The sequence below is a fragment of the Montipora foliosa genome, chromosome 6 (genome assembly GCF_036669935.1).
Source record: "Montipora foliosa isolate CH-2021 chromosome 6, ASM3666993v2, whole genome shotgun sequence".
Lineage (NCBI taxonomy): Eukaryota > Metazoa > Cnidaria > Anthozoa > Scleractinia > Acroporidae > Montipora > Montipora foliosa.
In genome coordinates this window covers 29434190-29448742 of record NC_090874.1, presented here as the reverse complement: position 1 = coordinate 29448742, position 14553 = coordinate 29434190, and the positions used below count along the sequence as shown (strand labels likewise).

Here is a 14553-nt window from a genome sequence, read left to right as displayed (position 1 = left end):
GACAGATTGTGTCAACTTAAATCAGTGTTAAATCAGTAGACAGTATAATTACTAGTTCAATGACTCTTGTTATGAGGTATGTTTGAATGAAGAACTCAAGTTCTATTTGTACGTTTTTAGAGCAGAGGTAATTTGGGAAATCAATCAATATAATCATCATGCTTCTTAAGAATACCATGAAGGAAAGATTGGAGTTTCGTTTGGAAGTGTTTTTTGGGAGCTCTCTCATTGATGCTGGCATCTCAACATTCCAAATTTTAGCTCCTACTCTAGAGAAAGCTCTTCTTTGGATTTCTAAACTAGATTTCTTAATATAGAATTTATTTGCTGACGAAGACAGAGTGTTATAACAATGAATACTGGTAGTGTCGCTGAATAGATTTAAAAGGTTACTGGGTACCTTCCTATTTTGTATATCATGCATTAAACAACAGACGGATTTGAAATAAAGAAAATTTAGTGGTAGAATATCAGCATCAATAAACAAAGGGACTGCATGTTCACATCTCCCTACGAAAAAAATAAATCTAAGTGCTCGCTTTTGAAGGACTATAATTTTCGTCAGGTAGGATTTACTTGCATAATGCGAGACCCCACGCAGTAAGCCCATAAGATATGTTGGGCAATGTTAAATAATGATAGATGCGCAGTAGATTATTTTGTGGCGCAAAATGCCTGAGTTGTGCAATAATCCCAACTAATCTACAGTACTTATTTTGACCACGATGTGTTCAATATGAAATTTCCACCTTAAACTGCAGTCTATTAAAACCCCATTGGGTACCAGTATTTTACATAATCGTTATCTTCAAGGTTAACTGATTTGCTCCGTACATTATCATATACCACAATTTTTGGTTTGAGCGCTAGTCGCTTTTGATAAGGTCGAAAAATAACATAATTAGGTTTTTTAATGTTGAGGGTTAACCTGTTTGCAGTTAGCCAGTTAGAAACCTTACGAAGTTCAAAGTTTACAAGGGTTTCAAGAGATTTAATGTCTTTATCGGCATTGAGGATATTTGCATCATCAGCAAAGGTATAGAAATTGAATTTGTCCATAATTGCAGCCTCATTAGAAAATAATGACATTTACATGTAAGTTCTGTTGTTTGCGTTTGGTTACTTAAATAAGAAGAAAACCAATCATTAATTATTCCACAGAAACCACAATGTTCCAATTTGTTCAATAATATACCGTGATTAACCGTATCAAATGCTTTCTTCAAATCAGTAAAAATACCACATGAGAAAAGGCGTTAATCCACATTAGTTCGTATTGTATTAGTAATATCCAAAATTGCATGTTGTGTAGAATGTGATTTACGAAAGCCATACTGTGCCTGATAGAGTAATCTATTTTCTTCAATAACATAGATCTTAGAATACATTGGATTTTTGAAAATTCTGTTAAAATTGGATAAAAGTGATATTCGTTGGTCTATACGATTAATTATTCGCATCAAGCTCATCGCCAGATTTAAACACTGGCACTATTTTTGATAATTCTAGATTGGGCAGGTATACTCCCTAGGAAACAGAAACATTTAAAAGTGTCGCAAGAGGCAGGCTTACAATCATGTCACTTACATATTTTAATAATAGCATCGGCCATGAATAAAGACCATGTTTTCTTATTATAGGAATAGAAAGAATTTCAGTTTCCACTTCTGAAGCTGTTACTGGTCGAAAATAAAATGGTGATTTTGATTTAGCAAGAAAATCAACATAACTATGTTGCATTGAGGGAAGCCTGCTAGCTAAATTATCGCCCACCGATGCAAAATGCTTGTTAAATGTGTCCGGTATATGCAATGGGTCCCGGATCACACTGTTATTTTTTGTGGGGTCTTTTAACTGCACTTAAGCATGAAGGCTTAGTTTTTCGTTGCAGTAGGGTATTAGAGTGTTCTGTGCATATTTTGTTAGCTTTGAGGAGGTTGGGGTAATGCGCAGACTTCTCTGGTGGACACAGGAGAACATTTTAAAATTAACCTGCAAAGGCGTCAAAAGTCATTGTAACGTGAATGGCATTTTATACCCTTATGGAGCTCAAGAATGGTATGTCAATTGGATAAACAAGACAGGCAGTGAAAAACAAATATCTGGAATCCGCTAAAAAGCCCCACTTGTGCTCAATGACGAATTGCGCTTCACTGAACTCAGGAAGTGTCCATTGAATTTGCTTTGCTAAGGCAAACAGTGGCTTATCTAATGCGATGACTGGAGTCTGTAAGGCGTTGATGTGCTGCACAGCAGCCTTGATCACACACATACTGTGCGCTATCATGGCCAAGGAATGCACATTCTCTGGAAACATCGGCAGCAGAGAGATAATTGCAGGCTTGTAGCTAGACAGTGACGATTGAGAAGCTCTGTATGCCACTCACGATAAAAAATCTTTGGGTTGAAGTTTCTCCTTTGCAACAAGTTCCTGAGTATTGCTGAGCCAGTCTTCTTCATCATAGCCACGTTCATCAGAAAGGGAAACACGGGATGTTAATAACTGCTGTGGTACCTCCGGAGCATCTAAATCACCGGTGGTTAGTGCCATAGTTGTAACTTCACTGTAACTTGACAGAAGATGAGAAATGGTCTTAGAGGTTGAAGTCCTGAGAGTAGTGAAATTTGTTGATGATTCTGCCCTCTCTTATTCTAGAAACATTACATTTCAGGAAGAATTGAGGGATGTTATGACTACTTGTACTCTTTCAGAAGTCTCACTGCAAATATTGTTCCTTCGAAAACATCCTGATTTACAGACCCTTTTTTCAACAGCGACCAATTTACTGAGCAGTGAAAAGCATAAATTTTCACCCGCCGAACAGAACAGTGCCCTCTGCAAAAGATCCAAAAGCTCAAAGCCTGCCAAAATTTGCATCTCAAAGCTTAAATGTTCAGCTTCCTTTTGGTATACTTCCTTTCCCAGAAGTTGCAAAAATTGAAATTATTTTTTAACTGGTCAGATACTGGGCAACAGACTTTTTTTGAAGGGGTTCCGGGCCATATGTGGGGCATCTGACTTCTATTTCCTTCCCTACCATCGGAAATTTGACTGAGAGTCTGGGCCCCAGGGCAGGTATGTTTGGTTTTTTTTTTTTTTTTGGAGAAGGAAATTGGGACCTAATCATACGTGCTCATCTGTGAGGCCATATTATGGAGCTTAGGCACGTGCATTTTTTGAGACAAGGACGGCAACCGGAAGTGAGCTATTTTCCCTTTTAACTTGTTTATTTACATTGTTAAATTAAATATCTTTTCTCCATTAGAAATGATTAAAGTAAAAATCTAGGAGACACCACTGTCCTGGCACGCGAAATCCTCTCTTCTGGCTGCCGTCCGTGTCTCAAAAACGTGCCTGCTTGAGCTCCCTACTGGTAAACCGGTTACCGTCTCGAAAAACTGAAGGTAGGTACCCACAAGCCTGCAAATAATTTTTTGCTATAAGCCTGTCATATGTCAGGATAGGGACAAGTTTGACCTGGCATGCAGCCACCATGGTCAGGGGAAAAAAAATTTCCACACTTGTCAAGTGGGATGCCTGTGGCATCTCCCACCCTGGTCAGAGTTTTTCTCAGTCCTTGTGTGAGTCCATTTCCATAGTAGGGCCAACGCTCACATGGTTCATTTGGGGTAGAAACTTAGCACTTCACATTACACTCTAATCAGTTAAGTCTGTTCAAATATAAGTGCTACATGGCCAACGTTTGCAAAAAAGTAATCCTTCCTTGCACTTAATAAATTGCCTGGCGTCTCATTTTTATTGTCTCGTTTTTCTTCTTTTTTTTTAATTTTTAAAAACTTTTTCAAATGGTTCAAATCTCTTGCATTGTCTGTAGCTTTTAGCAGCCAAAACATGGTAGCCTGCTATTTGATAGACCGCAAATCCTTGCGTTTCATGATTTAACGTCAGACCTGAAAGTATTGATCGGAATCATGTACAAGGTCTTATGAAGTAAAATCACTATACGTCGCTTTCAGAGGAATTTTAAGAAAATCTTTTAATGTTTGAAATACAGTAGCGCCTGGAAGTATTGACCCCTTTACCATGTCATTGCCGCGTCACCCTGTCGCAAATTTCCCTCGGTATTCCCACGGTAGGCCGATTTTCTGCCAAGGGGAATTTACGGCTAGGCTCCAAAGTTGCTGCGGGAAAGTCAACCGACGTAAACCCTCGGTAATTAAAATTCCACGGTAGAGTTGTAAAGGGTTTCCGTTGACTTTGTGTTTCAATAAGCCAGCTTATAATGTTGAAATCCCACCGAAGAACAGAAACTGAACAAGTTTTGGTTGAAAATTGTGAACAGTAAAGAGGATCATAGCCGCTAGTCATGGACCTTGGTTGCCTTTATTTTCCTTTTACATGCGAAGAGAATATCCGTAGCCAGATTCCGACCACATTTGAAACCTTCTTTGCTACATATTGTGGACTGTTCATTCGAAGCTTCGACGAGTCAATTTTGTGGGCGAATATGTCCGCTTGTTTTTTGCAGCTCAGTGCACGGAACATACATTCATTATCTCGATATCCTGCAGCCGGAGAAGGTTTTGACAATATATACAAATCTGTAAGCTTACATGTCCAGGGTCTGGTGACCAGCTCTTGCAATGCCCGGTTGAAAAGTATAAAACTACTAAAGCTAGATAGTGTTGCTAATCACTTTCCAAAACGTTACTATTGCGGATTCACTTTAAATTGACTGAAATGTTGGGTTGCTGGTCACAGAGAATTTACAAAACACATTCAACATATCCTCGAAAACCTTGCGTGACCAGCCGTTTGTTGTTCAAAGTAAGACTTACGCAAACATTATTCTTGCGGTTTACTACTGCAGTATTACTTTCAAAGTTGTTTACAGTTACAAAATAATTACAAAAAGAAAAAGATTCCATGAAACAACCCAGGACATCAAACCCCTGAAGATCTGAAGGCAGAACCAATGTTGCAACCAATGTTGCAATAATCATAGGCGAGGTGGCAGAGCAATTAAGGTGAAGGACGTGTTTTTGGTCGCTCTGTCAGAAGTCTTATAGATACGTGAATTTTGTGAATTCAGCGCTCTGTCTACTGACAAAATGAGTCAAGAGATCAAGGAAGGCGCTTTAAACACCGAAGAAAAGTGTATTCCCCGTAAACGACAGCGAGAAAATAAGGGTTCTCAAATGGACGAGGAATGTGTTTCAGGCCATTGCTGCGATGCCTCAGCAAGTATAACTAAATTAGAGCCCAAGATCAATAAGCTATTAGATTTGTTTACGGAAATAGCATTTTTGTTCCAGATTCCTCTCTAACCACTCCAAAAAACGCATGGCTATCTGCCGCCTTTCCCTATACAACTAGGTACGACGGAAAGCCGCAAGAATCTGGAACAAAAATTCATCTTCCAAATCGGCACCCTTAATCCACACCGTATTAACCAACGCTTTTCATTTAACTAATATATTCCTATTTTTCACGTTGCCATGTTACCACCAATAGCATAGCTCCTACTGTACTATAAAAACTACACATAACCCATAATTCCTCGATTTGCTCTGATGAAGGGCTAACGCTTGAAACGTCAGCTTTTCACGTACGGTGGCCAATTTACATTATCAACTCCGTTGATAAAACCAAATTTCTGTTATTGCTAAATTCAGCTTTTATCGTTTTTCAATAATTTACTCACAACGCTACAAAGAGAAAACTTAGATTCGGAAGATAATATCATTATAGGAGGCAATTTCAATTGCCCTTTAAATCCAGAGATTGATAAAAAAGCAGGTATAATTAATCAAAGACAATCAGTCACCGCCTGCATTGATTGCCTACAAAATCAACTAGATCTGGTTGGTATTTGGAGAATTAAAAACCCAGACATAAGAAGTTTTACCTGGAGTCAAAAGTCTCCCAAGATTTTTTTGCCGTCTCGATTATTGGTTAATTTCTAATAATTTGAACGATTTAGTGAAATCAAGTGATACAATTCCAGCCATTTGAACAGACCACACTGCAATTTTGATAGAGATTTCAGAGCTAGAAAATGAGCAGAAAGGTCCCGGGTATTGGCAAATGAACTGTTCCATGTTGAAGGATGAAGAATATGTAAATAATGTTACTGAAATGCTTCCAGTATGGACGGCAGAGGGACACAAGAACTTTCGGACAGTCGTATCGTTTGAGATTGGATCAAATATAATAAAATTAAACCTTGGGCGTACGCTATTAACTACTCAAAGAAAAACGCCAAGGAAAGAAATGACTGGGATCTTCCTCACTTTCATGTTTCTCTTTGCTACATCTTTGAATCTCAGCCTTGGCCTTCCCTGATTTCGCTTTCCAGAACAGAGTTGTGAATACAGCAGTTAGCGAGGGAGTCGGTCATGATCCATCCTATGAACGTGGCCTAACAATCTTAGGTTCTTTTCAGCAAGAATGTCCTCCATGGATGGAAGGTTTGCACGCCTAAGGACTTCAGCATTTGTGATCTTATCATGCCATTTGAAGCCCATGATGTCCCTCAATTGCCTCATCATAACAAGCATGCACTTTCTTAACTTGGGCTCTGTAATTAATAGTCCAAGTTTCTGCACCATACAGGAAGGTTGACAGTACCACAGCTCTGTAGACTTTGCATTTCACCCGGATTCAGACATCAAAGAAATTTATATCAGAGATGAGCAAGAAACGAAACTTTTACAGTACGCCGACGACACTACAGCGATATTAGCAGAAACCAACTCAGCCAAAGTATTATTTGAACTACTGGACCAGTTTCAAAGCATTTCCGCTCTTAAGATTAATCAAAAACTGAGGGTATGTGGATAGGATCATTAAAAGAAAGTAAAGAGGAACATTTTGGTACTGAGTGGCCTAAAATCCCAATTAAAGCTCCGGGGGTATATTTCACATATGATCAGAAACTATTAAAGGAAAAGAACTTTATTGAAAGGCTACTTATTAATATATTTGGTCCTCTAGGGGCCTCTCTATTTATGGTAAGGTGACAATAATTAAATCTTTTTTGATCCCAAAATTCGTCTATGTATGTTTGCTACTTCCTACACCAAAGGAAATTATGAATAAACTGAATCAATTGTTATTCAAGTTCTTATGGAAAGATACAAATAAAGTGTAATAAACGATTAAGAGAGAGGTAGTCTAAAAATGATAGATTTGGAAAGCATGGTCAAATCTTTAAGGTTGGCCTGGCTAAAACGACTATTTAACGAATGTAAAAATGTAACAAGGAAGACATATTTACTTCATCTATTAGACCCCGTAAAGCAATTTTCTGCAATGGGCGGGCCTTTGTCATTCTGTACCTTCTCATTTAAAAGAAATTGGCCAAGATAGATTAACCATATCCCCATACATTATTGGAAATAAAATTTTCGATATTAAAGACAAAAAATCAAAAGACTATTATTTGCTGCTGGTCTCAAAAGAAGCTCAACCTCCTAATATTATCCACAAATTGAAGAGTGATTTTAATTTCACAACCCAACAATTTAAAGAAATCTTCTCGTTACCACATTTGGTTGCACTTGAGTCATATGTTAAGGCTTTCCAATACAAAGTACTGTAATTAATTCTATTCTTTACACTAACAGCAAACTATGCAAAATTGGATTTAGAATTAATGATGCATGTACTTTTTGTAATGATGAACCTGAGACTTTATATCACCTTTTCTATGAATGCCCTCACTCTAAAACGTTCTGGACTAATTTCGAATCGTACAGGTACCTTCTATCAAATCAGCCAATCCATCTTTCTGTGCAAAACGTTTTATTTGGAGTTTTATCAAAACAATGCCCTTTATCAAATTTATTACACTATTTCATATTAATTGGAAAATTATTTTTGTGGGACTACAGAAGAAGCCAAACACTTCCTAAAATTCAAGGACTGCAATCGAAACTAAAGATTGCATGTAAATACGAAACTGAAAAAAAGATAAACAAAAACTTCTTTGAAAAGAAATGGGTACTTACTCCAATATAATTAATTAATTAATTTATTTATTTATTTATTTTTAATATGCATGTATCTTTTATTTTGTTGCTCATTGTTTTTGATGTAAGAATATGAAGATAATTAGCATCTGTAATAGTATTATTTGTAAGTAGTGTATAAATTGGTATTGCAAGTTTAAAAAGTAATCATATTGTTTTCTAGAGTAAGTATTGCAATTTTATTACTGTAAGTAGTGCATAAGCAATTCAATTGTTAACTAGTTTTGATGGTAATATAATGGATTTTAGTAGTTGTGAATTGTGTAATTTTTATTATTCTGTATACAGTACCGCTCAAAAGTAAGTTACCAGTCTTGTCTCGTTTCTCGCGAGACGAGTGTCTCGTCTCTAGAGACGAGAGTCTCGCCTCTAGAGACGAGACACTCGTCTCTAGAGACGAGACTCTCGTCTCGCGAGAATCACTGAAGCGGCAAGATTGGCATAAATTTTTATAGAAGTCCGATGGTTACACGAACGTTTGCGAATTCAAACGACAAAACGACGCTCATGGCGAGCATGAAACTTAACATGAATCAAAATTACAATACTGTTATAACCGAGAAATATGTCATGCCCGCAGTTCGTTACTCCCACATTTAAGTCGATCCGCCGACACGTTTTAACGTAAATAACTGCAAGCAAGTAGAAAGTACATATACAATAAGACTTAGCTGCTACGGTAAATGAAAACAAACTCGAGTTTTATGACTTCACTTTTGAGAATGTCACCCACAAAACTTAATTCATTCAACAGTGAGATTATTTTCACTGTCCCGCAACAACAACGAAAAAAAGAAAAATTCGAAACCGTTCACTGAGAAAGGCGAAGAACTTGAACTGTTGTATGAAACAAATCTATTTTCCATTTCCACCTCTCCAATTCTCAGGTCTGTGCGGTACATCTTATTTAAGTTATTTGTCGAAGCGTTTCACGCAACTTAAAGTAATACAGTTTTGTGACGATACACCGCGGTCGACGAACATTTGTCATGAAAGCGCTTATTTTTCGTTCATGAATTAAACGATGTGTATGAACAAATCTCCTAAAGTCGCGGCTACACAAGTGATTTTTTGCTTGCGCCCATGATGCGATTTTTTAAAATTTTGTTGCATGTGTACGTCGCCAGCGCGCGATGAAAGTCTGAACAGCCGACGCGAAAGCAGAAAAAAAAAATACTCGTCATCCAACGTGAAGGAACTGCCTCGGGAGAATGAATCCCCAAAGAAAAAAGAAAAAGAATACGGCTCTTTTAGGAGCCACCAAATGTAATAAACGTCATGACCAATAGTAATAAAAGTTTTTTTTCATTCACCGCTCTGATGCGATCATGATGAGCAATAACAACCCACAACCGCGTTCTCTTCGCCTGATAAACTCGCTTGAATTTGAAAGACAAATTTTTATGGCAGTTCGATGGATTTAAGCTTTAAGTACTGCTGCAGGAAATTGATCCATTGATTAACAGTGTTTACATGTGGTCGTGCAAGTTCATCGAAACATTTCTTCTCGAAATCAACTTCGTACAGTGTACGTAGATTTCACGGACTGATTCGAGGCCTAAATGTCGACTCGCAAAGGCAATAATACACCACCGCCAACCGCATGCTGCCGTGCAAGTTTATGGCAACATTTCTCCTAGACATCATCTCCGAATGAAAGTACAGTAAATGTAGATTTCACGGGCCGATTCAAGGGTTAAAAATGTGCACACGCAAAGACGATAACAAACCACCGCCAACCGCATGCGGCCGCGCGAAGTTTATCGAAACATTTCTTCTCTAAATCAACTTCAAATCAAAGTACAGTGTATAAAGATTTCACCGGTAGATGTCTGCACGCAAAGACAATAATACACCAACGCCAACCGCATCTGGACCTAAAACTTTATTGTCAAGTGTTACGTTTGGAGCGCGAGTGTCTTCGTAAGCAGGGTAATCTTCGGAAAGTTTTCGTTTACGGAGACACTTACAGTTTTCTGAATCGTCTCGCGAGACAAACGTCTCGTCTCGAGAGACGAGAGATTCGTCTCGCGAGACGAGACACTCGTCTCTAGAGACGAGACTCTCGTCTCGCGAGAGGGTGGTAACTTACTTTTGAGCGGTACTGTAAGTAGATACAAGTGTGAATGTAAGTGTGAATCACAATTAAAAAAAAAAAAAAAAACCCTGAACTAGTAAAAAATTATTTGATCTCAACTGAAGAGATTGTTTTCGTGCTCTGGTTAGCATTTGATCATTGGTGCACATCAGTGTGGCTTATGCAAATTCGGCTTCCAGAAGCATTTCTCGTGAAAGTGCCACGTAAAAACGGGAGCAAAGAACATCAGACTATGTCAAGTTAAGAATTATGTCGTTCTTTAGGCGAAATTTGTTATCCATGCGCAGTCAACATGCTGCAATTGCTATGATTACATATAACAATTTATTGCTGATGAAAGCAATGATGAAGACCATTCTTAAATTACGTCTGGTCTACACATCTCGTTATGTACTTGAAATCTTGAAACTTCTGAGAATCATAGGAAGAGACATGTTTTTCAACCAGCTCTGTATTATGGTGTCAAGCAAGGTGACAATTCGGAAATTCAAAATGCTGTATTTTCAAAACGAAAGACGTTATGGATCTGCAAAAAAAAAATTCTGCCGGTAGCTCATCTTCAACCGTTGTTTAGATAAAAATCCAGAAGACCTCGCGATTTTCATTTTGTAAGTTGATGATGTCACAGTGGAAACCATCTAGATGCAATTTTTATTTTGCTCAAATTACAATGTCAAAAATGTATCCTTCCCCGGTCAAGTCAAGATCGCTACGATGAAAACTCTGTTGAGATTTACTGATTACATAACAACAGCATCTCTTAAAATTTTAAACACTGTTTAATGTAAAAGAAGAAAATTTTATAAGTGAACTGAACTTAGTAGACAAAATCAACGAAAAATCATTGTGGCGGAAAAGTGCTTTATGAAAGTGCGAAAAAATTCAGCCCATCTTAAACAATGTTTTTGTTTTAATTTGCTTAAAATAAATACTGTTCCTCGTAAAATATGTCACATTATTTCCATGCTCCAGTGATTTTCTGTCTGTGACTCACTGAAAATACATGTACATGTGCACGTGAATACAGTACCGCCTGAAAGTATTGACCCCTTGGGACAAGGCAATACCTCGGCTTTGCCGCGGGAAAGAACAATGATCTGTTGCACTTGTGAAATACTGTAAGCGGAAGACACTTCATTTATTCCATGAGCGAAAGTACACACTTTCGAGGCAAAGCAAACTCCAGGTGTTTTCGTTGATTACTGGCCGCCACATTGGTGGACCAAGGACGGTCCGCCAACATGGCACACACCTGAGAATTGGAGAGGTGGTTTATATATTTGTCTTTACAATGTTTCAAGTTGTTGGCTTCTTTTATTGGACGGTTTCGAATTTGTTTCGTGACAATGAAAACAAGCAAAACATGCGCGCACTGTCCCCGGGGACAGAAGATAGTCCAATGCCCGTGGTTTTCCCGGGGGGGGGGGGGATGTTGAAGTTTCGATTTGATCGGCGCATAACATTGATAGGTGCATTATGAAAAGCTAAGTGCATTATCTTTCTGAAACGTCCTTGGTTTCTACTGAAAAGCGTATTTTATAGCCTTTAAAATGTGATATTCTAAGCCACCTTGTTTTACATAATTAAGATGAGAAAAGATAACCACGATAGTTTCATAGGTCTTTGAGGACCCATGTTTTCAACCGAACGCAAATGAGATAAATAACCCGGGAGCTCCGCTTTTAGGCTTGGCTAAATCTACATATTGTAGATGTTGGATTGAATAATTCGTAAGATATATCACAAACCTTACGTGCCCTCTTTCTTTCCATTTCGAGGCAGCTTGCTACTGTAGCTGTAGATCCTACTAGTTGTTACACTACCACCTCATGTCCTCTCGAATTGTGTGGTTACATGGCACACATTTGTTCACTAGTTTCCAGGCCTAACGAAAAACGAGCGTCGTCTGAACATGGCTGACGAGGAGGTCTTGTTGGAAAACTCTCCTTTGCAGGAGTATCTTGACGAAATTGGGTTCACTGACTTTGAAAGAGCCCAAATTTGTGTCCCCCAAGACACGCATGCGGAAAGCCGAATTTCCTCTCTTTTGGCTTGGATAAGAATGTTCTTTCCTCAGGGATCATTGCCATGGAAATCTTGGTTTCATCTTACATGTATGTCAACGTGGTTTTTCAGCTTTCTCTTTTCACCGGGAGAGCGAGATCTTGACGAGTTTAGGGAAGAATACATCGTTGCAGTCATAGAATCTAAAATGCTAAGTGATGAAGATTCAAGATTCCTTTGTCATTTTGATCCTCGACTCTTCAAACGTATAGAAGAAATAAGTCAGCCGTACCATTCACACAAAGTAAAGTATTTTTATAGTGGAAGACCTTTCTTCGTCATTTCTGCCATTGTGGTAATCGCTTCAGTTTTTCTTGCAGCTGTTACTGATTTTGGCTTCACTCCACTTGCTCTGCTAATGTTGTGTGCTGGGATTCTACCCGTAAGGCAATATTACTTCAGAATTCTTCACCAGGGAAATTTAAACATGTTAACCTCGTTTACTGTACAGATGAAGCAATTAGATTTGTTTCTGAGGAAATCTGTCAAGCTCATTCAAGAGATGGAACATTTAACAAAAGGCTATACCATGGTGAGCTCAATCATTCCTGTGTTTGCAGAAGATGACAATACAAGATTGGTTTTTCCAGAATTGAGAAAAGCTGTCTTGAAAAACGTTGACATTGTGATATCTTGCTTACAGAAAACAACTCGAGAATTGGCTATTAGTTTTCCTCTTAATTCGGAGCTTTCTGGAGTTTTCACCTACTTGTCTAAACAGACTGAACAAGTAAGACCAAGATATAGCAATGATGGATTGTCATTACAACATTTAAAAACTGCGACAATAATGGTTTATGCATTGCAATCAGAGTTGCTTAGTAGATTCTTTCTTTCCTTGTCATTAGAGGCAAATGATGGAAATTTGAGTCAACTATACCTCAAGCTACTAACAAAGGTAAACAAAATATTCGGAATTTCCTTCAGAGATATTGAGACCTCAGCAAAGTCCATTTCACTGAGCTACCAGATGCACAAAAGCTACTGCTTTGAAAATGAAGAGTTAGTAAATCATTCTAAGCGGCCTTCTATTCAATTAACACCTCCACCTGTAGATGCTGCAATTCATAGTCTGAAACTTCACCTTCAAGTGGGGATTCTGAGAGTACAGTCTCTGCAGCAAATTATGAGTGAAGTTTCAAAAGCTGGCAAAGGGAAAGATTTGGTCACTGAGGAATCTTGCTTGAATAATAAGATGAAAACAACATTTCAGTGGTTAAAGATTGACCTTGAGTCTGCAATAAGGTGTTGGCAGGAAAGTGAAAAAGGCTTTAATAAGATATTTGGTAATGAATCTATTGAGGAAACCAGCAAAAAGGTTTCACTCGCTAAAGATTTTTTTAAATTAGAAAACTCAATAGAAAAATTTATTGTTAACTCCAAGCAAGAAGAGCCAGAAGATGACAGAGTGTATGAAGACTTTTCTGATCCACTTAATGATGATCGTAGCATCCAATCTGTCTCAGTGAGAGAAATTGGAAAGGAAGAGAACACATTGAAGGAAAATAAAAGACTCCTACAAGAACTAAAAGCTGTTCTATTCACTAAGACAAAAGATCCGTTAATTAGCTCTGCTGGGTATGTCAAACCAATATCTGCACTTGGATACACCCAAAAAAACACCTTGCAGATTGATAAACATATTGTAAAAGAGAGTAGCAAACCTGAAATCTATGAAGTGTTTGCAGCAAAAAACACTGAAAAGGATAATATAAAGAGAAGGAAACTCTTCAGTGAGTCTTTTGATGATGAAGAAGAAGAAGAAGAAGAAGAAGAAGAAGAAGAACGACAACCCACAAAACTTACTAATCTTCACTCCTCAGTGGCTTCTTCTGCTGCAAAAGCTGCAATCATGAGAAGCAAAGCCTTTGGACTTACTGAAGAAAAATTCATTGGTGATAGTGACTCATAGTAAGGCTAAATATTATTATAATAAACATTATTCAAAGACTGTGATATTGAAATATCAGCAAGAGGTCCATAGAATTATGCTTGTAAGGTGAACAGATACATAAACTGTAGCTTGCATTTGCATCTCCCTCTCCCACAGGCTCAAAATGGCTGCATTATGGCACTCAAGTTCAAAGATTAGGGCACATTTAAATAAGGACAGCAGAAAACAGATCTTAAATTCTGGTTATTCGTTTTTCCAGTTGATTGTAAAATCAGATTTTTGCTCTAAATATATTCATTGAAATAACACAAAAGGCTACAGGTACTGTACATACATTAAATTGCCCAAAGTTTGTTTTCCTGACTTTCCCTTTACTTGGGGACACATTTATCCAATGTCTTTGTTGTGGTTCAGATGCAGCATTGCAGTTTTTTTTCTTCATCTGGCAATATTGCAGTTATGACATGAAAATAAACTAATGCGCTGAGAGAAAAGAACAAGG

At 37.9% G+C, this 14553-nt stretch overlaps 2 protein-coding genes across 4 annotated transcripts in view; one reads left to right on the top strand and one right to left on the bottom strand.

Annotated features, from left to right (window-relative positions):
- LOC138007101 (probable ATP-dependent RNA helicase DDX41) overlaps positions 1–11942 on the bottom strand; it is a 136396-nt gene extending 124454 nt beyond the window's left edge. The window contains exon 1 of one of the 2 annotated variants that reach the window (XM_068853826.1): positions 11842–11942. In XM_068853826.1, the coding sequence (XP_068709927.1) occupies positions 11842–11865 (24 nt within the window). In that variant the 5' untranslated portion in view covers positions 11866–11942. The remainder of the gene's footprint in view (positions 1–11841) is intronic. The other variant, XM_068853825.1, reaches the window with a different exon arrangement.
- Positions 11943–11963: 21 nt separating this feature from the next.
- LOC138007099 (vezatin-like) lies at positions 11964–14219 on the top strand. 2 transcript variants are annotated; one of them, XM_068853823.1, is made up of 2 exons: positions 11964–12207; positions 12478–14219. In XM_068853823.1, exons 1-2 carry the CDS (start codon positions 12006–12008, stop codon positions 14067–14069), a joined length of 1794 nt encoding a protein of 597 aa, XP_068709924.1. In that variant the 5' UTR covers positions 11964–12005; the 3' UTR covers positions 14070–14219. The 2 variants fall into 2 exon arrangements, with proteins under 2 accessions (XP_068709924.1, XP_068709925.1); XM_068853824.1 differs by having other exon boundaries at positions 11964–12689; positions 13008–14219.
- The last annotated feature ends 334 nt before the right edge of the window (positions 14220–14553 follow it).

Excerpts from the sequence above, each read along its gene's own strand:
- LOC138007099 (XM_068853823.1), top strand. The coding sequence starts at position 12,006 with ATGGCTGACGAGGAGGTCTTGTTGGAAAACTCTCCTTTGCAGGAGTAT. Across the intron at positions 12,208-12,477 it reads ATCTTGGTTTCATCTTACAT|CTGTTACTGATTTTGGCTTC; the intron begins GTATGTCAACGT and ends TTTTTCTTGCAG.